Source organism: Nilaparvata lugens, chromosome 5, assembly GCF_014356525.2.
Source record: "Nilaparvata lugens isolate BPH chromosome 5, ASM1435652v1, whole genome shotgun sequence".
In the NCBI taxonomy this organism is placed as follows: domain Eukaryota; kingdom Metazoa; phylum Arthropoda; class Insecta; order Hemiptera; family Delphacidae; genus Nilaparvata; species Nilaparvata lugens.
The window spans coordinates 17,202,974-17,228,691 of record NC_052508.1 but is presented as its reverse complement, the minus strand read 5'-3'; the positions used below and the strand labels follow the sequence as shown (position 1 = coordinate 17,228,691).

At 34.8% G+C, this 25,718-nt stretch overlaps 1 protein-coding gene across 6 annotated transcripts in view; it reads left to right on the top strand.

Moving 5' to 3' along the window:
- The window catches only part of LOC111059498 (helix-loop-helix protein 11), a 100,437-nt gene extending 77,542 nt beyond the window's left edge, over positions 1-22,895 (top strand). For 4 of the 6 annotated variants that reach the window (XM_039427774.1, XM_039427777.1, XM_039427772.1 and 1 more), the window contains 4 exons: positions 15,848-15,995; positions 17,147-17,487; positions 18,800-19,200; positions 20,722-22,895. In XM_039427774.1, coding sequence (XP_039283708.1) covers positions 15,848-15,995; positions 17,147-17,487; positions 18,800-19,200; positions 20,722-21,043 — 1,212 coding nt within the window. In that variant the 3' untranslated portion in view covers positions 21,044-22,895. The remainder of the gene's footprint in view (positions 1-15,847; positions 15,996-17,146; positions 17,488-18,799; positions 19,201-20,721) is intronic. The other 2 variants (XM_039427775.1, XM_039427773.1) reach the window with 1 other exon arrangement.
- Positions 22,896-25,718: the final 2,823 nt, after the last annotated feature.

The following is a 25,718-nucleotide window of genomic DNA, read 5'->3' as shown; positions in this document are numbered from 1 at the left end:
ACAAAAAAGTGAATTTATCAGTTTTCACCCACATATTTACGCTCATTCATCACATCAATAATTCAGTTTGGATGCACTTGAAACTTGAAATATAATGAATGAAATGTAGTCACTTTTTATATACTAAATTATAAGTATTTCAATTGAATTACTGTTGTTTGTCTTTGATTTAATTGAAATTATGTATTTGTCGTCTAGGTAACGTCACCGAAACTTCATTCACAATTCACAAAACATAAATATTTCAATTTGGATTCAATATTTGACTAAAATTGATTGAAGTGAAGAAACATAATGTACATCTTTTGTTGGAACTATTTATATCTTAATTAGGGTAAGGGACAGTTTTGGTTTGAGCCTGTTGATCTTTTCCCAATAATGTATTTCTATTGTATATATTATCAATGTAAAAATTAATGAATAATAATTAATCATTAACATTTTTTAATAAAGGAAAGAATTGGCTTATACATATGTGCGGGAAAGGAAATTCACAAATGACGCGCCGGTCACGTCTGAACTAATTAACTTGAAATTTTGCATATACAGTACATTCTTAATTTACCGAGGATAGGTTATAGGCTCATTTTAAATTATGCAAGATTTCAGTGAAGTTTTCAGTTAGTCAAGCTTTTAATTATACACTTGCGGAGCACGGGTTACCTGCTAGTTATAAATAATCATGAAAATTGAATTGCTAATTTTTTAATGAGTCTATATAATTGATATAATAAAAATTACATCCTTGTCTTAATACATTTTAGGTTCATTTTAAGTACATACACTAGAATTGTGTCGAAAGTTCAAATTCAAGTTCACTCAATTTAGAAATAAGTGCATTCATCACAATACGTTTCTCTGAAAACATATTTTCTTATAGTAGAACCAGTCCGTAGTTCGTGATTGATTTTACTTGCTATTCTGAATGATACAGTGTACAGTGTAGTACGCGTTGGCTGTAGTAGCCTGGAGTAGTAAGTAGTAAAGGGTGGAGTCGTAATTAGAGAGAGAGTAAGCAGCTGCCACGTTGTAGTGGATCGATGCAATTTTAAAGAGGTGCTGTGTTGTACAGAGTAGACTGTGACAAAGCAGCAGCGTAATATTAGAGTTTTAGTAATACAGTAGTCGTCATTTTGCCTCGCCGCTGTCTTTGTGAGTTCGGCCGCCAGGGTAGGATGGATGAATGATGATGAATCAAGGGTTTTACAACCGGAGGCGGCAGCAGCGTAGACTAGTAGACTGTGTTCTGCCCCCGCCACCCCCAGACCTCGATCGATCGCCGCCTCCGCGTTCGGTCAAGGCTGGCGGCAGACGCTTGGGCGCGGTCAGGTCGCCCGGGTATGACGTCATTGTTTTCCCGCCCCCCGAATGTCTACTTCAACCACCTTTGCCGCCCCCGAAACTCCACATCAACTCCTTTCACCGCCCCCCAATGTCTACTTCACCACCCCATGAAGTCTACTTCTCTGTCCCTCAAAAGTCTACTTCACCCCCTGCTCCATCGCCCCCCGAAATTCAACTTCTCCCTTACTCTGCCGCCCCCACTACGAGGTTGGCACACCTGCCCAATCCGTCTAGTCGAAAATCTCTTCAACTCCGCTACCACCCCACCCTTGCTCACTTCAGTAACGCCAAAACTTTTCAATTTAGCTGCAATTAGTTTAGAATTTTAATGGACTTTTTGATTGTCGTTTTCCCGTTTTGTTCGAATCGGTTGTAAACTTTTCAATTTGGGTGTAATTAATCTGTCCATCTATTTATTCGTTTTACAATAATTATTATATCCATTGTACATGAACCAGAGCAAAGCTCTAGTGGTACATGAAATGTCACATTTACTAATTCACTATTGCTATCTTAACGTAAAGTCAAGGATGGCTCCTTATCCTACATGAATGATGTAAGACGGAACCAAATGAATGAAACTGTGAATGAGATGATAACCCTAATATAAAGATGGGTAAATGTATAAGTGTATAGAATTGGCTAGGAAGAAGTTGAAATTACCATTTTCATCTCCTCATCAAGATAATGGATGCAATGCAATTTTTGTTTGTCCTACTCCTACACTAAAGAATTATATTTATAAGAAACTTCAGAATAACAAGACATTTGAAGACAAAATGATAGAATTGTTGATGTGGAATGAAAAAAAATATTGTTGTATTATAATTATTATCTTGAAATAAACTGCAAAATTATGTGTTTTCTCCAAGAAGGAACAATTATAAATCTACGACAACATTGTCGAATTAGATCATTTGTGATTCTATCCTTTTACTATCCTTATACTATTGCAATAAATTATCGTTTATATTAGTTGGGCTACTCTCTACCAAAGAGGATAAAGAGTTCAAACTTGATTTATTCTCACGATGAAGCAAAAGCAAATAATGTAGGAAAGCGAGAGGACGTTTGTTGTGAAGAGGCGAACATTGTTGTCGGTTGGCAAGTGCAATTTGTCGGTGGAATGCAGGAGCAGTGGTGGTGTCCTCTTTGGGAGAGAGAGAGAGAGTGTGAGAGTGAGAGAGGGTGCGAGAGGACCTTGACACTGCTTGGAGAGCATTCCACTCGTGACCTTGGCGGTGTCTCTCTCCGAGAATAGACTGCATCCGCGGTTCTGCGAATGTGCGGCCTCTCGCCTCTGGAATGCCGCGTCGCGGTACAGTCATCTGCAAAAGGCTGCCTGCCTTTCTGCCTTTGTCCGTCATGCTTCGCGCTTCTGCGGCAGCGTTGTCACAACCCAAAATTTAAAATCCCGTCTTTTAGTTCCTTTTCTTAGTTGAAATTTAATTAAAATAATCTTTATTAGTTGGAGTTTTCATTGTTTTCTTCCTTCCTGTCTCTCAGTTCTGTAATTCCCTTCATCTGTTTTCTCCATTTTTTCTCCTCGTCTTTATGTTCATTTGTCGTATAAATTGTCGTAGAATTGGAACCGTTTTGGGCTCAAGCCTGTGGTACGTTTCTGGAAGCTGTGTTATGTTAAATGATGATTGAATAAATTATTTGTCGTATAGATTAGAATTGGAATCGTTTTGGGCTTAAGCCTGTGGTACTTTTGTGGAAGTTGTGTTTTGTTAAATGATTGATTAATTGAATCTTATTCTTATTTCCCCCTATCATTTTATTTCTCTAGTATTGTTGTTTTCATATTTTCTCTAGTTCGTCTCGTTCACGTCATCCTTGATCGTTTCTGTTTTGATCATTTCGTTGTCGTCATCTTTTTCCCCTATTTGATCAAAATAAATAAATAAATAAATTTATTCGACCAATAAACAAAAACTTTACAAAATGAATGCCTATCGTCTAAATAGGAGAGACCCCAAAGGAATCCTGTTTGGGGCTCCATCAGTATAAATGAATACAAATTTAATTAAATAAAGACAAAACCTAAAACCTAAAAATAATAATCCTAAAAATAATGTTCTAGCTCACTCTCATAGTTCAAAAAACTAAATCATACAATAGCTCTAAAACCTAGCTACTTGAAATCACGAGAACTCGATAACAACTAAAAAATGATCTCTGAAACATTCCATATAGGTAAATTATATAAACATTTATATAGGTAAATTTATATACTAAATTTATATTCCTCTAAATTGTCTTCTAAATATCACATTCTTCTGCTAATTTTTTGCTAAGTTGTCTCCTTCCTGTTGTTTCTCTTGCCATCTACTGGTGTCCTTTTCCTTCTAATCTCATATATTTCCTTATCTTCCACGTTTCTTCCACGTTTTATTATAATTTCCTTTTTGATCTCATCTTCTACGTTACCCCTTCGTCTTCTGCTTATTATTCCTCTTCCCTTTATCCTTTTTCCTTGTGTTCTTGTAATTTCTCACCTCTTCTTGTTTTGGTTCGTTTTCTCCCATCATTTTCTCTTCTCGTCTTCTCTTCTCCTTTCTTATTTTAACGTTCATCTTTACTCTCCTCTTGGTAGAGGACGGTGTAGTATATTAATTTCTTTCGCCGTCTTGCAATCTGTACAGACTTTCCGTTGCGCGCTATTTTGATGTTGGACTATACAGGTTTGACCACCCTGGCAGCAATGCTATGCTGTTCTACTGCACAGCAAGTTCCACTTTGAGAACGCCACAAGCCTCTCGCCACTACAAGTTCAAAAGTTGCTGCTATTTTCAACGGAAACATTCTTAAGATGGAGGAGGTCTGATAGAATTCCTCTATTCATTGTCCTCTTCTTCATCATCATCATCATCATCATCCTCCTCCTCCTCCTCCTTCTCCTTCTCCTCCTTCTCCTTTCCCTTCATCTCTTTCTTAATTTCCTCCTCCTCCTCACGTTCTTCATCCTTTTCCTCCAAATCCTCAACCTTCTCCGTTGATCCGTCGTGCTGGAGAATTGATCAAGATTACTTGAGGCTTCTTTAGAAGTAAAGCTGGAAATAGGTTGACTGTTATGGAAATTTCAATCATGGGGATGTTATTTGACAACTTAGCCATGGAATCTGATTGAAAATATATTTTTTACCTTTAACAGAGTTCTATTCATTATTTCATAGCGATGTATCAATTTTTTGCAGAAGTCATTCAGTATGAGCCACTGATTCCTATCCTATCACATCTACTGTCCTATCCTATCACATCTAAAACTACACCCAATAATACATAACTTAGGTACTATCCCCACTGTGCAACGTGAGTCAAGAATGTAATTATTAGGCCTACATTCCATACTCTAGATGAAACTTAAATAATCAATCCTTATGTATAAATGGATCACATTCTTTATTGCTTTCATTATGATCAGCCTTAACTAACAATTTTCTTTTCTGTTTCAGGTCAGTCAACTCCCATTACCGGTTGCTCCTGTGAAAACTGTAAAGTATACTAGATTTTCCATTTAAAGAATGTCTTGCTTGATTATTGGATCTCACAAAACCTTGCAGACAACGTATTTCATGATAAGCTTCATTAATCAAAAACCCTTTGTTAAAATAGAACATATTTTAGATTAGTCATTATCCTATTAATTACTCATGGATTTTTTCTCACTTTCTTTCATAAGTTACTCTCTGTTACTCCTGAAAACTTTGAAGGATACCTACATTTTTCCTATAAAAAGTTTTACATAATTCATGAAAAAAATCAGTCTTGCTTGATTGTTGGGTCTCACAAAACCTTGCAGACAACGTATTACATGGTTAGCTTCATAATTATAAACCAATTGTTAAAAAATGTAAAATATCATAGTTTACTTATTATTCTAGTCACTTTTTTATGGATTTTTTTCTCTAACATGGGTTGAAGAGCAACCGCTGTAGCATTCAAGGTCCTACCCAACGAATCGTGAAGTATTTAGTGATGAAGCCTTGTTGCAGTCAACTGCAGAAACTGACCTGCGCAACGTGTGGTGTGGTTGCTCACATAATGCAAAAATAATGATAGCCTGCTATTGTCTGAATTTAATGCTGCCCTCTCCTGCGCCTGCGCCTGCCTCAACACTCTATTACTAGTTTACGATGTCCTCTAATTTCGGCTGCTTTGTTCGTGCGAACTAAATGAAACATGGAAACTTCATGACAGGAAAAATTTATCGTTTGTATCAACTACTCCTTTATTGGATGGATAATTAGTAGAATGAAATTAGTAGGTAAACAGTAGTAGACAAGAGTAGAGTGAATGATACAATAAAAGTGAAATACTTGAGCACTCGTTAAAACTTGACAAGAATTCAATTATATTGTAATCAAACAATGTATCAAGCTCTGAACTTGTACTTATATTGAATATTTTCAAGATATTTCTGAAAAATTTAATTATAATTTCTTATTTTATCTGATTCAACCTCAATTTGAATTCATTTCGTATAATATAACTGTAAAAAATGACATTAGAAACTGTTAATCACAAAGTAAATTTTCGCAGTTGACTCTTCATAGGAGAACATGAATATTGTCATAGTTTACTCCAGGATCTGCATCCAAAATATTTCTACAATCTAAAGTAGGTTTATTTTCTATAGGTAAAGTAGGTGCGATTGTGTGTTGATATAACAATGTTGATTCGTGCCGCTCTCTTGAATGGAGTAGTAATGGCTGGTTGTATTGGTAGTGTGTAGTTGGCTAATTGAGTACTGTAGTTGTATCGGCTAGCGATTATCTTTTTCCAATCACACGATATTGTTTCAACTCTAAAAGAACCAAACTAGCCAATTTTTGTATAGTAAAGTGCTGGACTTATTGTTATTCTAAATTTCAACTACTTCCCTTTAATGCTCTCTTGTCGGTTATTGTTAATTGTTATTTAGAATATTAGTTAGTGTTATCGTTTTTCAATCACACGATATTCATTGCACTGGAAGGTCCAATTAGCCAATATTTGTGTAGGCTTGAGTCATTGTCATTCAAAATGTTAACTACTTTCCTTTTGAAGTACAGTTTTGGGCAAATGCCTGTTGTTTTTACCTGAATTGTATTTACATATGAATAAATAAATAAAAATAAATAAAAAAAATAACCAGAGACAAATGATTGCTACAAGAATTTCCCCGTAGCCTACACACAGATAGATAGTGTACAGGGGGATATATGCGCTAGTAGGGGGATTCCGAAATATGCCAGGGATTTCGAAATATTTAGAGTAATTATTTACTTTTAGATTATCCTCACTCTAAACAGAGATTCCTGTGAAATTTGAAGATTATTCCATTGTATTTGCTGTGATGCGCAGTTCATTTTTGAAGACGCAATTCAACTTTTTCGTCTGGAAACCATTTTTCTGCGTGTTATATTTTTTAAGCCGTTGCATAGAATGCACTTGTAGGGCTTTGTCTGCTCACCTGGCCCCGTGTGAGTGTGACCTACTTGTGAGGGTAGTGGTGGAGAGGGGTTTGTTATTCTGCACATTTGACCGCCTCGGATAATATTTCTGCTGCGTATCTTTGCTGCCTTCCTGTTTCTACCCTCTGCAAGTGGTGTACTCATTTCTGGATGCATGTATTATTGAGGGCTGCCAGCTGGGTATTTAAAGGGTGTAAACCGGCCTTCACAACGAGGGCGACGTTTTTATTTTTATCACAGCCCTTCGTGTTGTTGGGCATTCTGTTTTGTGTCATCATTTCGATCGATCACGATGTCAACAAAAGCAATACGGCAACACTGCTTGACTGTCTTCCTCCTCACTCATCATTTTCCCCTCTTCGTCGTACTAGTTGATAGTTTTTGTTGTTGTTTACCTGGAAACTATCACACGCTATTCTTGGTTGGAGAAAATTCACTATTACTACTTGACGTGATTCGTGCCGCTCTCTTGAATGGAGTAGTAATGGCTGGTTGTATTGGTAGTGTGTAGTTGGCTAATTGAGTACTGTAGTCTGTGTATCGGCTAGCGATTATCTTTTTCCAATCACACGATATTTTTTTTACTCTAAAAGAACCAAACTATCCAATTTTTGTATAGTAAAGTGCTGTACTTATTGTTATTCTAAATTTCAACTACTTCCCTTTAATGCTCTCTTGTCGGTTATTGTTAAATTGTTATTTAGAATATTAGTTAGTTTTATCGTTTTTCAATCACACGATATTCATTGCACTGGAAGGTCCAATTAGCCAATATTTGTGTAGGCTTGAGTCATTGTTATTCTAAATTTTAACCACTTTCCATTAATTTTCTCTCATCGGTTATTGCTAATTGTTATTTAGAATATTAGTTAGTTTTATCGTTTTTCAATCACACGATACTCATTGCACTGGAAGGTCCAATTAGCCAATATTATCTGTGTAGGCTTGAGTCATTGTTATTCTAAATTTTAACTACTTTCCTTTAATTTTCTGTCATCGGTAATTGTTATTTAGAATATTCATCTTCAATGCTGTCTTAACTCACTTATCAAATTGGTAGGCAGTATAGAAAGATTGTATCTTCAATGATGGAATCAGAACAAGAGTGAACCCTTATTTTTATGACATGTCTACGATCATGATTCACTGATCCAAAATTTTAAAATTCTCTGTCTTGATATTCGGTTATCATTATTGTTTTTTGAGGTGATGATGATTTCTGCCTTCTACAGTACAGGAGAATTTATTCAGTCAAGCAAGCTTAGCATTCACCTCTCCGCGACGTTGTGGTCGCCTGAAATTCCTGGAATATTCAAAATGTCATTCGATTCCTAGAAGGGTGACTCACCGCTTTCTCCTCGTGAATGAAATCTGTTCCTAGAAGCATATTCATTCCATTATCTCATCTCAACTTAAGGACCCTGTCTCCTTCGTTGTGGGAGTTCTCTCTGTAGGATTTCTATATGTTCATTTGAAATTTTCTGTGATAAAAATGATCATTCAACTGAAAATACTTTGGAAATGATGAAATTCTTAGAACGATTTAGAATGTCTAAAGTATGGTTTAGTAGATGATTCAGTTATTCTGTGAATTTGTCGGATGTGTCTTTGATAGTACTGTACTTATACAAGAATCTGGCCTGGTACAAACAGTAAAAGCTCTTTATTTTAGTCTTCGTTCAAGATACTGCTATTCAGGTCATTTGCCTCTACTTGAAGACAGAATTTATGCTCATAAAACGCTTTGTACTTTCAGACCATGAAGTAGATAATGTTTAATACTTACCATATGGTCCTGCATTCTGTTGACAGTAAGCCTTCGTGCGCTGGGGATGAATTAATTCCCAGCAGCCATATGGTCTGTTGCTTTGGTTTGTGTGTCAAAATGGCTGTGTGAAGGCATGTGGTCATGGAAAGCGGCAGGAATTATTCCAAGAGAGAGGAAAGAGTTGGATTCTTTGGTGTGTAGAGTGAGAAAGAGAGCGAAGTGGGGCAAGTGAGTATTGTACAGAAAGAGACGTCAGATAATTTGTCCTTTTCTTTAGTCGGTCGATGACCTCTCGCTTGTTCAATAAACAAACTGAAGTAATTAGTGTTAACACCACCTGAGCATCGAAATACCTTCTAATGAGACAGTCGACTAGAAATTCTTGTGTCATTTGTCTTCACAAGTGCTCCAAATATCTCTCTTGCCCAATAGGGTTGCTAACTAGGTTCCATTCCCAAATTTCCTTCAGTGAATTGTCCATTAGCCGACTTTGACCAGTAATCATCTCTTCCATTCACATTCGAAAACTGTCATTTAAAATGAAATTAATGAGCGCTAAGGAATTGAAAATAATAGTATTAAGAAATGAATGGAACCAGTCCTGTCATTCAGGAATCACCTCTCAAGAAGTCGTATATGACTGATTAATTACAGATGAGAACTAACGTTTTTAAATCTTACATTTATTTCAAGGATTTTTTGGAACTATTGAAAGAAGTTTCACCTCCAGTTCTTATACTGTTATTAAAGTGTCAAGATAAATAATGATGAGTGTATCATTATCAAATTATGTATTAATTATCAATCCAATCTGTTCAGTTCTAAGGATTTTTTGTTTTAATTGTTTCATTGCAAGCTAGTCGTCTTTGTTTCCGAAACAGGTAATTTCTATAATACCTGGTTTACAATAGCTATTCACTATGAGTTCTAATAAAAAAAAGTTTTTTTGAAAAATTTCTTGTTGAGTTTTTGGATCTCTTCAAACTGAAGAGTTTTTTTTTAATATCAAGAATTCCGAAAAGTCTGAAAAGTCTAGTCTTTTTATTATTCTGGCTTTGCATCACTTTTAATAGGTCATAGTTTTCTCAAAAAAATCTGGTTCAATCCGGTTGGGCTGCTGCTTTAAAAAGACTTGTGGGCTTCTTAACAAAGAATACTTTTTCACGTGTTTATTGTTGAACGAAATGTTACCACATTTATAAGAAACAGTAAGATTTTCAGACTGAATTTTTTGAAGATTTATTACGCTTGTAAACTTCGCCAACTACACTGCATTGAAAAGCTTTACAGTGTTTACTCGGAACAGCTGATTGTGAGGCAACGTTGTGGGCGAGTCAGCTGAGTTGACGTCACCACCTAATCAGCTGATGACGTTTGTATCGAGGAACGTCAAGAAAAGAAGTAATAATAATGCTGTTGTAGGCAAGGCAGTTATCCATGATAGCAGTTATTATTGGACAACTTTCTCTTTGCTATTTAAAGTTCCATCAGATCTTTCTATTCTATTCTATTTATTTGAAATAATGTAATTGACAATTCAAGTAATTTACTTCCATACAGTAATCATTGCATTTCAGTATTATTCTAATCTATTCCACTATTTATTTGAAATACTGTACTTAACAATTCAAGTCATTTACCTCCCATACACATGTTTATTTTGTTGCAAAAATTCATTATAAATCAAGAATGTTGTTATATGTTCATTTATATGAAATACTGTATCCTACTTGACAATTCAAGTCATTCACTTCCATACAGCGATCATTGCATTACTGTATTGTTTGATTCTATTGCAATATTTATTTGAAATACTGTACTTATTAATATTAAATACATGTTTATTTTTATGAAAAATTCTTTATAACAATCATGAATGCTGTTATCATTGAGTAACTAATTCTAGATCTAAGTAACACTACACATACTAATTACATCGAAGTATCCATATTTTTATTTATTAATTCCTATCACAAATAAATTCTATTGTTTAATGTAAATAATATCATCGCCCACTATCATCCATTGTTGGAGTCACACATATGGATACAATTGAGGAATTAATACACCATGAAGGTGTACAGGTTCATTAGCATTTGTAACACAATGCATCATGTGTTTGTAGTGTTGTGTCCGAGATTGTTGAAACGCCTACTGATGATTTTTTAAATGTTTTATCAAAGTTGTTTCCCAACTATTCCTGACCTGGGTTGCTAAGTTCCATGTTTCTGTTTCTCTGTTTGATATAATACCGCTCAGCTAATAATTTATTGGTTTGTACTTGTACGGTATTGTCAATTCAAAGGTTGTTTACAATGAGAACTCTATTCAACTAGTTTGTACGATTGAATTCACTCTCACATTTTGAAATGAATTTTTGTTGGTTCATCTGCTCTTTGATTTTTTTTTTGTTGAATTAGTGGAAATCTTGTTAGAATAATAATTGTGATAAATTATCATCTTTATCCTTCAAACTTGATTAAATAAATGGCAGATGTTAGGTCTTCAAGGGATGCTAATTAAAGTCAGGAACAGATTATTTTAATTCAAATGCCAAGATGTATTTTGAAAGTTCCTGATTTATAATATTTTCGAATATGCTTTGTTTATGCGGGCGCCTCCAGCGAAGGTTCTTTTTATTTCTTGTTCATTAATTCATCTTGTAACAGAAACTTGGAGACCATATAACAAGGATATCAGGCACTCAAATAAATTACTTGACACACTTAAGAACAACAGTTTATTCAAAGTATAATTTTTGGTTGATAACCCGCATTTCTTGAGAAGTTCACCAAATTTTAAAAGCATGTACAGGTGCTTTTAGATCCAAATAGTGCTTATTGTGCTTGTGGACTATAATATTCATTCTACTACGACACCAACGGTTTCTACATTTTGGTCTTGAGTTTCTATTTGTATAAATGTAAATAACACGCAATAGAAAAATAGCTTATGTGGGCATGATCCAGCAAAAAATTTTTAATAAACGTTTTTTCTTTAAACTATGTTCAAACATTTGGATGCAGCTGAAAACAATAATTGTTTAATCAATTATTTATGGAAGATTGAAAATTAGTTTACTTTTGTTGCATTAGCAAAAATTATTTGAATGTTTGTAGATTATTTCAAATCAATAACAAATAGAATTTATTTATGGCCTTCAGAAAATAATACGAAATATTTTTCTTTTTGAAATTAATTTAATTTTTTTTACTAATCAACTATTTTCAAGTAATAGTGTATAGCATTATCGGGAAAAGGAACAGCAATGGTCAGTAAGGCAGCTGTTTGGCTGACGGGGGACCAGCACCAGCAGACCACCAGGGAGTCTGCTGGGATCTGGGAACGACGACCGGTCGGGAATTCGCGGAATGCTGGACCCCATGATGATGATGATGATGATGAGGCAGCAATGCAGTCATGTGGACCCCTTCGCCCCTCCCACACGCGCATCCGCGAACACTTTTCAACATACCGCACTGTCGATGGTTCACACGATTCGCGTGTGGCTTTAGGCCTCCAGCTGTAGTAAAGTGCGGCAGAATTTTTGGTTTAGCTCATTTTTGGTTTACCTTATTTTTGGAGCATTATTGTGTTGTTGGAAATCCGGGTTTTGTGAAATTTTTCTCATTGAAATATGATTGTACACAATTGGACTAATGAGGAATAGAATGAATAATTATATAACTTACACTGTGGGTTATACAACTACTAAAGGTTTTTGTTACTATAGTTTGTCACTATTGTTACTATAATATAGGTTTTTGAATAAAAATTAGATAACAGAAATTTGAGAAAAAATAGCTAACTTGATTTATGAAATTTTTTCAAGAATGTGACAAAAAATCTATTTTTATTCCAGGAATTAGTACAATGTTTCATTGATTTTAGGATGAGTAAAACTGTATTCCTACATGAAAAAATTCAAAGAATGTCCCCTGTACAGTGAAAATAATTGAATTCCTATTAGTTCAAATGGGATTATTCATACTCGCTCGGTCGGGTTGAGTGGGAATAGTGCAATTAGTACTCATGAGAATTATATTTTCACTGTGCCGGTCACTTTCACTGATATGTGGAAATCCAGTTTCAATTGGGAAATCTGAGAATGAAAAGCATATGTTTAATTCAATAAAGATCAAAAAAGTAGTAGACGGAGAAACTGTGTGTCTACTTTTTTCTACTAAATTTACCTCCTACGTTGTCCCCGAAATGGAAATATTTTGTTGTAACAATGAATGATTCAGAAATATTACAGTACTAAGTTACCAACACGATATTATTCACTTTGGAAAAATCAGAATGATTCAACAGAAATGAATTAGCAAAGATTGAGTTGTGAAGAATTTCAGCGAAAGTACAGCAAGAGCGCTCTAGCGGCGAGCCGAGCTACTACGGTAGGCTAACGACCTAGGTCACGTGACCTAGCAGCCGACCAATGGCAGATGAGAGACAGCCGATTGTCGAGGGTGCTCTCTCTCTCCCTAGTGTATCTTTCTCTCTTTTCATTACATTGTTGCAGCCGATGCATCTGACTCACTCGCTCAGCTGTGAACAGCTGTTTGGGACGTAATAGACAGCGCCTAAATGACTGACTGCATTCTACTACTGCTGTGTTATTTTTAGACGAGGACTGGCTTGGCTTCCCAAGTTGGCTCTGGCTCTACTCTACTCTTCCATTCACTGGCACTGCTGACTGCTCGTCATGCCACACTGATCTCACACTACACTATTATCTAGTTGTATCTACGTTTTTCCTAGAAAACTATTTTATTCAGTAGAATATTGATATTGTTGGCTATTTCTGTTCTGGTCGCTAAATTGGCTGTTATTACCGCATCTGTCTGCATTCCATCAACGTACATTTTAAAACTAGTTTGTAGTAGATGAGAATTATTTATTGAATATTCAATTTTTTAGTTTAGACTATGCAATTCTTTAGCTAAACAAATTCGTTTCGTTGATGAATTAGTTCACTGAAGTGTGGAGTTGTATAACGAGTTTATAAAATCTGATTTTCATTCACTGCAATTCCTATTCAAAGATGGATGCACTGCAATTCCTGTTCAAAGATGGAAACTCTTCAATTGCATTTTCATTTGTTCTGCCCTGAACCCTTCAGTAAATAGACCTCACATTATATTTATAGGCACCTTCAGGCATGTGCTGAATGTGAAAATTAGAATCAAAGCGATTTTTCCTCAGGTCTTCAAAAATTGATAAATAATAATCTTGAAATTTCATATATTTTTTCTCTTTTAATACCTTTTTCTGATCCAATCTCTTCCATTCTCACAAAACGTTGATCAAATCTTGAACAATTCAATAAAAATTGAAACATTTAGAATCGTTTTTAATAGGTACATTAAATTTGGTAGCTTTTCTGAAAAATAGGTTGATTCACATGTTTTCCTAAACCATGGCTTTTATACATTAGTTATATTGAAAATTCGTTGTTTAAATTGCAGTTTTTTTCATTTACTATCATTTTTCGACTATTCTGTTTAATTCACTTCCATTTAGTTTCAGTTTCTAATTCTCATTAATTTGTCGTCTGCTCAGTACCCTCAATCTATCTGAAATGAAATAATTAGTTAATTTTCAACATAGTCTATGAAACTAGATGAATGAATTCATTCAAATATCAATCAGGTACTCTGGTAGTGGAGAGTAGTGACAGAAAATAGTGCAGAGCAGAGAACAGTGCAAAATAGAAGCAAGCGACTGCGCATGCGTATGAACGGCTGCCGTCTCTCTAAACATCTGTTTCCGGTCATCCCCCCCTCCTCCTTACGTCCCACGCGTCATCACGTCAGTCATCATCATCATTGCACTGACGACAGGAAGCTGTTCTTCCTCTCTTTTTGGCCGCTCTTCCGTTCCCCTTCCATTGGTTTCCTTTCAGCACTTTTTTATTCCGAAATTATTGGTGTGGTTCTTTCTTTATCTCTATGTCCGCTCTGGCAGGTTTCAACAGAATACCAATGGATGTCGTCACTATGCATTTTTAGACTCTGATGTGGTAGTATCATATAACAGGATGCACAACATGGTGCATATAGGAGGAATTGATATGAACAACGATTGGAAAGTAATTTTCGAATCACTATTGACAACTGAAAATAGAAGGTATAATAAATTGGATATAATCAAGGTACTTAGAATAGTATTCTAATAGTACCTGTATTCTAGGTACATTGGATATAATTATTTTTGATGCAGCTGTTTATTTTCTTACAAAATCGTGTTCAAATGTTCAAAACATGCTCTCAAATGTCTCTGTTTGGGAGGTTTCTCGGCTTAACTAAAATCAAAGGTTCAATCAGTTGTATCAATTCTCAAGGTGCGTACAGATATACGCGCCGCGAACATGAGCAATTCACTTTTAATCAGCTGATTATATCTGCATTTTTACAGAAACGGTAAGATATAGATATAAAAAGCTTGGCTTCAGCAGATATACGCGCCGCGAACATGAGCAATTCACTTTTAATCAGCTGATTATATCTGTATTTTTACAGAAACGGTAAGATATAGATATAAAAAGCTTGGCTTCAGCTGATTAAAAGTGAATTGCTCATGTTCGCGGCGCGTAAATCTGTACGCACCTTTACAAGTTGAAGATTAAACCAATGATGATGAATCATTGTTCAAATTGTTCCAAAATAGAACAACTATTCCATAGTTCTTCTAATATACCTCCTCTATAATTCCATGTTTTTTCTAATATACCTCCTCTATAATTCCATGTTTCTTCTAATATACCTCCTCTATAATTCCATGTTTCCGAATATAAATGATTAATTATATGTAACCTGCTGTGTATAGGTTTATCTTGAAGGTATACAGAATTTTCAATGTTCATCAAAGCATAATTCATTCATTACTGTACTAATGTTTCAATATTTGATCGAAGTTTGAGTTAATATTTGAGAGTAGGGATTATATGGATAAATAATGAACAATATCAAACATTAAACCTGGTTCTATCGTTTTTCCCATCCTATCATACCTTCCTTCATCCCATCCTATTATACTCATCTTTCCTTCGTTTTCCCTGATTTATTTTTGACTCTCTCAAGGATTGAAGGATTTCCAACTACATGGGTAAACATATTTGGAAATATTGAAAATCCTCCCTATTTTGCACTACAGATCCTAAATTAGTATAAACTAGTAAATTTGAATGTGATGTGTAGAATGTAAAATTATGTCTCTTCTTGTTTGATCAACAAAATTCAGTTTGATTAATGTTATTGTTTGTTGTGAATTGTAGGCGGCCATACTGCAACAGACAGCCGAATACATCTACCAGCTGGAGCAGGAGAAGACACGCCTGCTGTCACAGAACTGCCAGCTGAAGAGGCTCATCAACCAGCACGAGGGAGAGGCCACGGCGCCTAAGAAGAGGAAGACTGAAGCAGGTAAGTCAAGCACCACTAATCACTCAGATAAATCAAACTAATTCCAAGAGCATTCGTCAGAATAATCAACAATCAACTACAGAATGATTTGAAATAGAGAAGATAAGCCTCTGAAATAGAATATCGATTGATAGAAAAACGAATTCAATAAACAGATTGAACAAATCGTTTCTCATGTTCAAATTCTAAATGTGAATAATATTATATCGAAAACGTTTCATAAAATTATATAGTAAACTGTTCATTTTTGTTTTACCATTACACCCACCAACTGTTGGTTATAGTTTTAATTTTTCTTTTCAAACTATTACATATAGTTTTCTTTCCCCCGTTACATATTTGGTAGAGGTTTAATCTAGATTAAATGATCAATATGTTTGGAAGTGCTGAAGAAACATAACTTTTCTGGGCTAATTTTAAATCGAAATTCGGTGATGAAATCGTCTCAAAGGGCAGAAAATGAGAGGAATAAAGATAAAAGGGGAATAGAAGGTAAGAAGAAGGAGAAAAAAAGAAGAAGAAGAAGACAGAGAGAGCATAATTTTAAACAAGTCATGACTTGAATTTATTGATACAAATTAGAAGATACAGTAGTCCTAATTGTATCTTGGTTCTTGGTTCTTTGGATACATTTTGTTTTATTCATTTCAATAAAGATTACTTTAATAGTCATAATTGGAAAACAAAATGTATCGAGTATTCCAAAAACTTTGTGACAACAGATTGAGTCTGAGTTTTTAAAATATTTTTAATATGGAATAAATAAAGATTTTATTCAATTTATTCCCTAAAATTAAAATTATCGACTCAGAGAAGGGCATTTAATTTTTTTATTTTTGTTCATGTTTTATATAATATTGTAAAATGAAATGAATAAAGATGATTTGATTTGAATTATTTGATTGACGGGGTTTAAGAGTTTGAGAAAGTAGAATTGTGAACAATTTTGTGTTTACTAGCAAGAAATAAATTTAAATTTAAGAAAATGTAAAGATAATAATTTAAATAAAATAGAAAATAAAGCAATAAAGAACATAGAAAAATTCCCAAATTGCTAGAAAGTAATGGATTCTTGGCCCATAAAAGACAGAGAAATTATCCTTAAAAATGTCCTTAGTAAACATTTTGATCGGGTTGTTTTTGTGTTTTAGGAGTGGTAGTGATGACGCCGAACGACACCGCGGACCCAGAAAGTGTGGCAGCGCTCCTGACACCCGAACCACTCGCCATGGTGACAACATCCGGCTCCGCCCCGACCATCATCACCGCCATGGACGTGAGCGATAGCGGCGCGACAGTCGCAGCGACAGGTGGTGCGACAGGTGCAGCCGCCAACAGCGACCTCATTGAGTTGCGCAGTATGTTGGACCGTGAGCGCGGTCTGCGCATGATTCTGGAGGACCAGGTGCGCTCGCTGGAGACGCAGCTCTATCCCGAACGCATCCGCGAGATCACGCATCAGGTGCAGCTGCAGTATCAGCAGCGCGATGAAGTAAGTCATCCTAAACATCAACTGTTCAAATTGTGCTCGTCTATAGGTTTCATTTCAAATTGAAATTGTTTTATTGGTCGTTCTCACACACACCGATATCTCGCCTACACAAAACGAGAGGGTTTAAATAATAATAATAATTTCTCTGATTGCCAATGAATTGCAACCAGAGGAGTTTATTGACAAAACATAACTTATACATAATTATTATATTATTCATACAAAAGTTGCTAATACTAAACTTAGTTCTAATTATGATACCCCACTATAATAATATGTGTCGGGGTGCAAAAATTGATGCTTGTCAATTGGTTTCATTTTTAATTGAAATTGTACTATTGGTCGTTTCCATACACACCGATATTTCGCCTACACAAAACGAAAGGACAGAATGTCCTTTGATTGGCCGATTATTGATACGCTAACCCTATCAGAGAACATTCTGTCATGTCGTGTCGTGTTGTGCAAATGTTGAACACAAGATTCAAGTTATGTTGTAAATTGTTCAATTAAAATTTTTAGGTCCAACTTCAATTAACTCGTTGACCAATTTAAAGCTTTTCAGATCTATGTAGTTTGATAATTTATCAATTTTTAAATATGGAAACCAACACCTCCCGTACTCACATAGGGACAAAACATATTGGAGCGGTGGAGGTACAATGTATCTGAGAAGGTAGCTGAGACTGAGTGTGTTGAAAATAATGCATGTATTCAAATGTGTCAATCAGAACATATTGGAGAGGTTAAGGTAGAAGGGAGCGGAGACATCTAGATATTGTACTTGCATTATTTGAACACTATCAAAGGAGCTATTTTCTCCGATACATTGAACCTTCACCGCTCCACTATTGAAAATATTGAAAGAAGATTTATTTTGTTGTTTACTTTACATTATTCTCTAGAATAATGTCTCACACAGTTTCATCGTAGCTGCAACTATGTTTTGATCCTTGAGCTGATTTACTACAATCGCCGTAGTGTAGCTTGGAATAAGTCTTTCGGAGACGTAGCCAACGTACGTTTAATGTTAGTCAATCAGTCCATTTCAAACCGCTGTAATGTAGATTAACATTAGGAGATTCGTCGGCTACGTATTTCAAGTTGAGTTTGGGCGGTGTGAAATTATCATTAGGAGTAGGCTACTCAATTATTTTCTTTTATTAGTAGCTCTTATTTATTGTTTTATTAATTTGTTTTTGTATACATCTACTGTTATTAGAAATTCGAGCACCTTGTATTGAACGAAATGATCAGTGAAGATCATAGCTATAATTAGGTACGTAATTTGACGATGTGTTTTGCACTCGAGCAGGAGGAAATGCAGCCAGCGGTGATCACGCCGATCAGGCGGGAGTCGGGCTCAAGCACGGCGTCGGAGTCGGCTGCGACCGGAGTCGCAGTCGCGGCCAGCCAGCAGCAGCAGGAGACGGCGGCTGCAGTCGCGACACTGCAGGTCGTGTCAGCCGCGTCGCTGCAGCCAGTCGCGCACACGGAAACTGTGATTGCGACTGTGAACGCGACTCCACCCGCGTCGCCCAAGGCCGCTGTCGCTGCCGCCTCCAAGGTCGCCGCCTCCGTTGCTGCCGCCCCCAGCACGCCGCGACTCACCATCCTGGAGGCGGCCATCAAGGCCGAGCCCAAGGTCGAGGTCGAGAGGATCCCGTCGCCCAGCTCGCCGGCCGCCAGCGGTGACGAGCTCACACAAGCTAGGTCAGTCTTCTCTCTCTTTCTCTCTCTCTCTCTCTCTCTCTCTCTCTAAGCCAGTAAATATTGTAACATACATAAATAAAGAAATCTAATCTCTCTCTCATTTTCACTTGTGAATATATCAATCAAATCAAATCTTTATTTGTCCCAAAAACATAATTACAATGACAAAAATGGTTGTAAATGAAAAAAGTAAAATACAATATAAAATGAAAAAGAAAAATACCATTAATAGGATTATACATAACTATATTAAAAACGGGATTCCCTGCAAGGTTCGAGGAACCTGAGCGCAGAGCCGAAACAATATATAATACAATAAGGTTGTTAATTCATTAATAACAACTGGTAGCATAGCTATCTCTAGACTTGATAATGGCATCATATAGCCGAAACATGTTTTGAGTAAACAATTTTAAAAAGGGTACTTAGATTTCAATTTTTATTTACATTCAAGAGTAGCCCAGGGGAAAAAATACTATCTCCAGTTGTATGCCCTGCCAAAAGAGTTGACAACTCTGTAAGGTTGTGTGCACACAGATAATGGTCATACGTTTTGTGCTCTGGTCCACGATCTTTCCATGGACAAAATGCCGGTGTCCTTTTATTTCGGCACACCGGTGGTTGAATACTAGCTTAATAGTTACATTTTTTAGTCATACGATATTATTATTATTATTAGTTACATTTTTTGAATGAAGATAGATTGAAGAAAAACAAGATACCTTAGAGATATAGCTAGTATCTGTAATTTCAGTATCAATCTAATAATACAAGCATTTCTTTCGTAAAAATCCAATAATTAACTTCAGATTCCATTTAGCAGCCAAGGTGGAGTGTATCAGAGAAGGTAGCAGTGAAGGTAGTTGAGGGTGTTGAAAATAATGCATGTATTCAAATGTGTCAGCACCTATTGAAGCAGTGGAGGTAGTGCAGTAGTTAGACGGTAGCGGAGACATGCATTATATAAAAAGTTTCAGCAACCTTCTCTGATACATTGTACTTTCGCTGCTCCATTGTGTTTTGGTTTGACTCTCAGGCCAAAATTTATCTCGTTCTATTTTGTGTGGATGTTCATCTGATTATGTTTTTGATCTTCTTCTCGTTGCATCATTCCAACGAAGATTAGTAATCATCGTGTTAAGGAGGCTCCTGCTCCTTGGAGACGGCTGTTCTGGAGAGGCCATCTCATGTCTTCCCATACCATAATTGACATTATGGATCAGATTTTCATTCTCTGTTGATGTTGACAATGAATGAATAAATCGATGGTTGAAAGCACAAACATTGTAAGTGTTTTGTCTTTTTTTGACATTCGTATATGTTTGGGAAGCTGAAAACTTCTGATCATACATATTGTATGTCCATATCACAATAGCAAAAATAATAAAAAATTATCAAAGAAGAAAGTGCACACTTCGGTTTGATCTGATTTTACCCTGCACACTTGTAACATGTTCAATGAAAATGGAAAAATACCTTCAGAGCACAAATAATACCATAATGACTGTTTTGTTGTTTCAGGGTGTACCTGGCGAGCACATCGCGACAGAACCTGGAGACGATAGTGGAGGCGATCAGGCACCTGGAGGGCGACGCGCTGTTCAGCAACGAGGAAGGTGGAGCGGCGGCTAAGGTGGCGGTGCGGGGGCAGCGGTTGACGGCCACTCCAGTCGCAGCAGCGGCGGCGACAACTGCCACTCAGGACGCGCCACTAGCGCTCACAAAGTCCACCGCCACCACGCCACGACTGCTCAAGGTCGAGATGAACCAGTTTCTGCAGTTCAACAGTTCGCCCTCTCAGCAGCAGCGACCCGGCGTCATTGTGGTCAAGCAGCACACGTGATTGCCCGGCCTGCGTCGCATCCAACACGCTACATGTCGCCTCGACAAAACCTCTCTCAACCCACCTCCACCGCCACATCGGTTATAACACTCTGTTCCGGGTAATGCATTCGGTAAACAATCAGAAACCCAAGTGAAGAGTTTATCTTATTACTACAATAACCTTTCATTTCTATAGGGCTACTTGATATGTTCATTTCATAGAGCCACTAAAACCCTTTTATTTCTTCTTTGAATACACCAAAGGAAATTAAAGCTACTAGGGGTTCTATATGATTATATTACAGGAAAGTGAACAATTCAGTAATACATTGAACAGCAAAGGGTATTTCCTAACAAGGGTAATTCCTTCAAAATTATTGCACTTTGATGTATTACTGAATTGTCTACTTTCCTGACATGTAAATTTTACTGTAATATAATTTTACATAGAACCATTATTAACCTTTTATTTTCTTTGAAGACATCAGAGAAAATAAATGGGAATTCCCTTACAACCAATTCCTCCAAAACTATTGCACTTCAATGTATTACTGAATTGTTCACTTTCTTGGCATGTAAATTTTACTGTAATGTTATAGAAACACTAATACCCTTTCATTTTCTTTGGAGAGATCAATGATAATGAAAGGGTACTAGTGGTTCTTCACAATAATATTGCAGTTAAGTTCGAAAGGTATGAACAATTCAGTAATACATTAAATTACAACAATTTTGATTAGTGATTGGTTGTTAGGAAATACTTGACACAAGTTTATAGGAAAGATGATAGTCAAATTGAATTCTCATCCCCATAAAAACTTTGAAGGTACTATAAGCTACATAGTACAGCAAGTTTTGGCAAATACCTGGTGGATAAGGAATACTTGATAGACGCGTTGATATTAAAAATTGTGAATTGTATATTACTTCCTACTTATTAAAGTAACTGAGTAATTTATGTTGAAATAAAGTAGGTTTTCATGAAAACTTATGAATAGAGAATACTTGAATTAGTTTATAATCATTGATACTGAAAATAAAATATAAGATTGACAGTGAAAGTTAAGATTGATGATAGTTGAAGCTTCTAACAACTTGATAATGATTGACAGGGAAGTTAAATGATGGGATTTTTGTTAGAATTAGTTTTTGAAAAAATATATAAGTAAATTCGTTGAGAAATAGTTTATGATGTACACTAGTACATGCGAAATACTCTTTTTTCTGTAAAAATCTGGTTGTTTACTGAATATTCATTCACCCTTTCTCATTCGAAGGTGCATTTTCTTAGATACATTATTATTCTCCAACCATCGTTCTTATATTGCAAACGTTTGACTTTTTCTATTTTGCCTTTACGTGTTTTCTCTTTAAACTTTTAAAAAAATGTTCATTTTTGATTTCTCTTGAATGTTATTTTTGATTTTTCGTGAACCGAAACTAGTTCTTCAACATGTTACTTATACATGTTTCAACAATGTTTTGTATTTTGAAATTTATCTTACTCATTTCTTGTTAATAAAAGTGATTTCGCACAACATTCAAAATTGATGTTTTCCATTTTAATGTAGAGTTTTTATTAGTAGGCTATAAATATCGTCTAATGAATCGGATTAACTAAAGGTTCACTTGTCTGATTTTAAAACTACTTTTTTATTTACTCCACCTCCAAGGTACAGTATGTATTTTCTCCATTTTATTGTAAGATATTTGAAAACACTCGGGATATAAGTAACTGCCATAAAGATAAAAAACTTTGAATTGAAACTTGCTCTCAGGTGTGATGATTGCCCGATGAATTTAAGCTATTTAGATTATACACACAAGAAAACGTTCATCTCGATCAAATCCTTTACTTAAATGATACTATTTCACGGTGAATAATTTGAAATGCCATTTCTTTGATGAAAGTATTTCATTACCACCGTTCTTTTAATTTTAACTCATAATATTTGAATCAGTATTGGATTCAAGGGGATTAACCGGAATGGTGTAATACTATTTATTTGTTTATTGATATACAATATACAATCTCGTTGCTGTATAAATTTTTTCAACTTTTGGAAGTTCATAAGGGAAGCAGAAGTGAGATACTAATTTCAAGTTTTGTTCAGTTTCAATTCCTAGTTTCTTTCAAACAGTGTTTTTAATTTCTATCTTGATTCCTTTTGGAAAATTACGTAAAACGTAATTTTAATGTTCACATTTTGTTACAAATGTTTGCGGTATCGTTTATTAAACGGTGGTATCTATTTTGCCAGTATCTATTTATTATACTTACTGGAAAATGTTACACTTTTGAAAAAAATTTCAGTTGAAAGGTGGTTTCAATATTGAATTATGACAATTAATAAACCTGTGCATGGAGGGAAAGTAGAACCTTGATTCTATTCTATCTTGGTCGTTGAATGATGATATAATTTCTAATCTTAATTCTAAATGTGTAAATTAAGTCAAATTTTTGTGAATTCACAAGTATTAGTCAATGTATTGATTATAATCTTTAAAAAGTATTATAATATAATGTTTATTAGCAACACATAATGATGAATCACTTTGTTCTCTTAGCTTCAGATCTGTTTTATTGAGTAGCAAATGAAATATTTGAATGGAAGGTAGCAATAATAGAGAAATTGTTTGTAAGTAGGCAATGGATTGAAGTTCTATTAGTCAATGGAATTAACTGGAAATATTAGGAATGGTTATCTCAGGCAGCTACTTATTAGTTAATATTCTTCAATTATTAATAATTTGAAACGGAATAATATATTTTGTAACATCGAAAGAAACGCGAAACTATGAATCGTTTACACAATAGTCACTAACCTGTGTTTTAATAGGATGTCACCACATGATAATATAGTTTTCTTGTAGGGAAAGTTATGAATATGAATATGAAGCTTCAGTTAGAGATTATGCTAAGAAGAATATTTTTTTAATTTTTCATGGCTTTACTCGGTGTTTAGAAAGGAAAAATGAGTTTTAATCATTATCTTGAAGAATGAAATTGATAGTTTATGTAACTATTATGACAAAAATTTGGTTGAAATCTGATTCCCATAGATTTCAGAATAAGTTTCTCCCTTACAAACTATAGATTTTTATTAATCATGTTTATTGCTGTAACTTATTTGTCTTATTCTGAAATAGACTTATTCAAAACTTCACAATGGTAGTTGATGATTTGATTATGATCACTGCAACTAACATTGTTTTGTCTGTATGAATATTCTATGCAAGACGTTGAGGAACATTTTTAATAAAAATTATCTTGCTATTCACAGACCTACATTCTTTTAAACTAAATAGACTCTTACATTCAAATTAATGAAATAGTCCCTGTTCCATTACACATTTCTATACTGAACAACTTTTCTTTTGAATTAGAAAGAACTTGATGCGCTTTGTGCTTGATTCATTATAGCTGTGATAAGAATTGGAAGGAATCAGATGGCAGCCGAAATACCTTTCTTCGTATGAGAAGAATACAGTTTTCGAAGATAGAAAATCTTCTTTTCATTAGAAGAAAATTTTGATCAATTCGTTTATTCATTCAAGATAATTTATTAATTAAAATAATTAGAGGAGGACCAACAGGCTCAGCCCAAAAATGTTTCTCCTCCACAATGAAATACAAATCAGAATTAGATACATTTTTCGCCTCTCAACGCCTGTACATATGTCCTAATTTATCCAAGTGATATAACTTTTTCTAAAGTTTTATTTGGTCTCTATAGTTATTGATATTAGCTGCCTGAGCTGTAGGAAAGTAAGGAAAGATTAACAATTGCCATATTGTCAATTGTTATGAAAACTAGATGAAGGTTGTTATCGGTTATGTAATGGATAAGGTAAAGGGAACGATAAGGTGAAATAGATTATTTTTAAAGATATTTGTTGAATTGATAACGGAGTATAAGAGTTTATTAGAAAAATTCATCTTTTATTTCTCCACAGACTAGAATGGAATGTTCTTCTTGTCTAAAAAGTGACACACATTCAAAGTAGTTTTTCATTATGATTAATGTGAAATATCTTGAGAGGTTTTAAAACGGCACATTGCGTTGCGTTTTATTAATTAATTTCTATATTATAAGGAGGATGAAGACTGGAACTACCAAATTTGTGAATCGTGTAAAGTTTGAACGTTTAAGACTTGGGGGTTACATTGGAAACCTGTTTACTATAATAATTAACCTAATTCAACACCCGTTTGTCCGTTATTATCAACTATTATCGATAATGATTTATTAAAATATTTTATTCTAGTTTTAACTCGAACGATGAATACAGTTTAGAACTGCTGGAAAATAGAAGTTGATAAAAATTATGAAAAATGTCGAAATGTAGTTTTAAATCCTCCTAATCTAATTTATTATTTGATTTTTTTCATGAGCGGAAATTAATAACTGCGCTAATTGTTTCTTTTGTTTTTGTATTTTTTTTTTTATTTTGGGAAACAAAAAATACTAAAAATTGAATATTGAGATATTGTTTTATATATATTATATATATTATACATAGAAATTTGTAATGATAAGTTTGTAAGTATGAATGTTAATGCCTGTGACTTGTTTTGATATATAAGCTTATTGTATGTATGTTCTAATATTATCCTTATCATCATTATCAACATTGAGTGCAAGATTGAAAAGCTGTGAATTGAATGGAATTTAACTAACATGGTACTATTT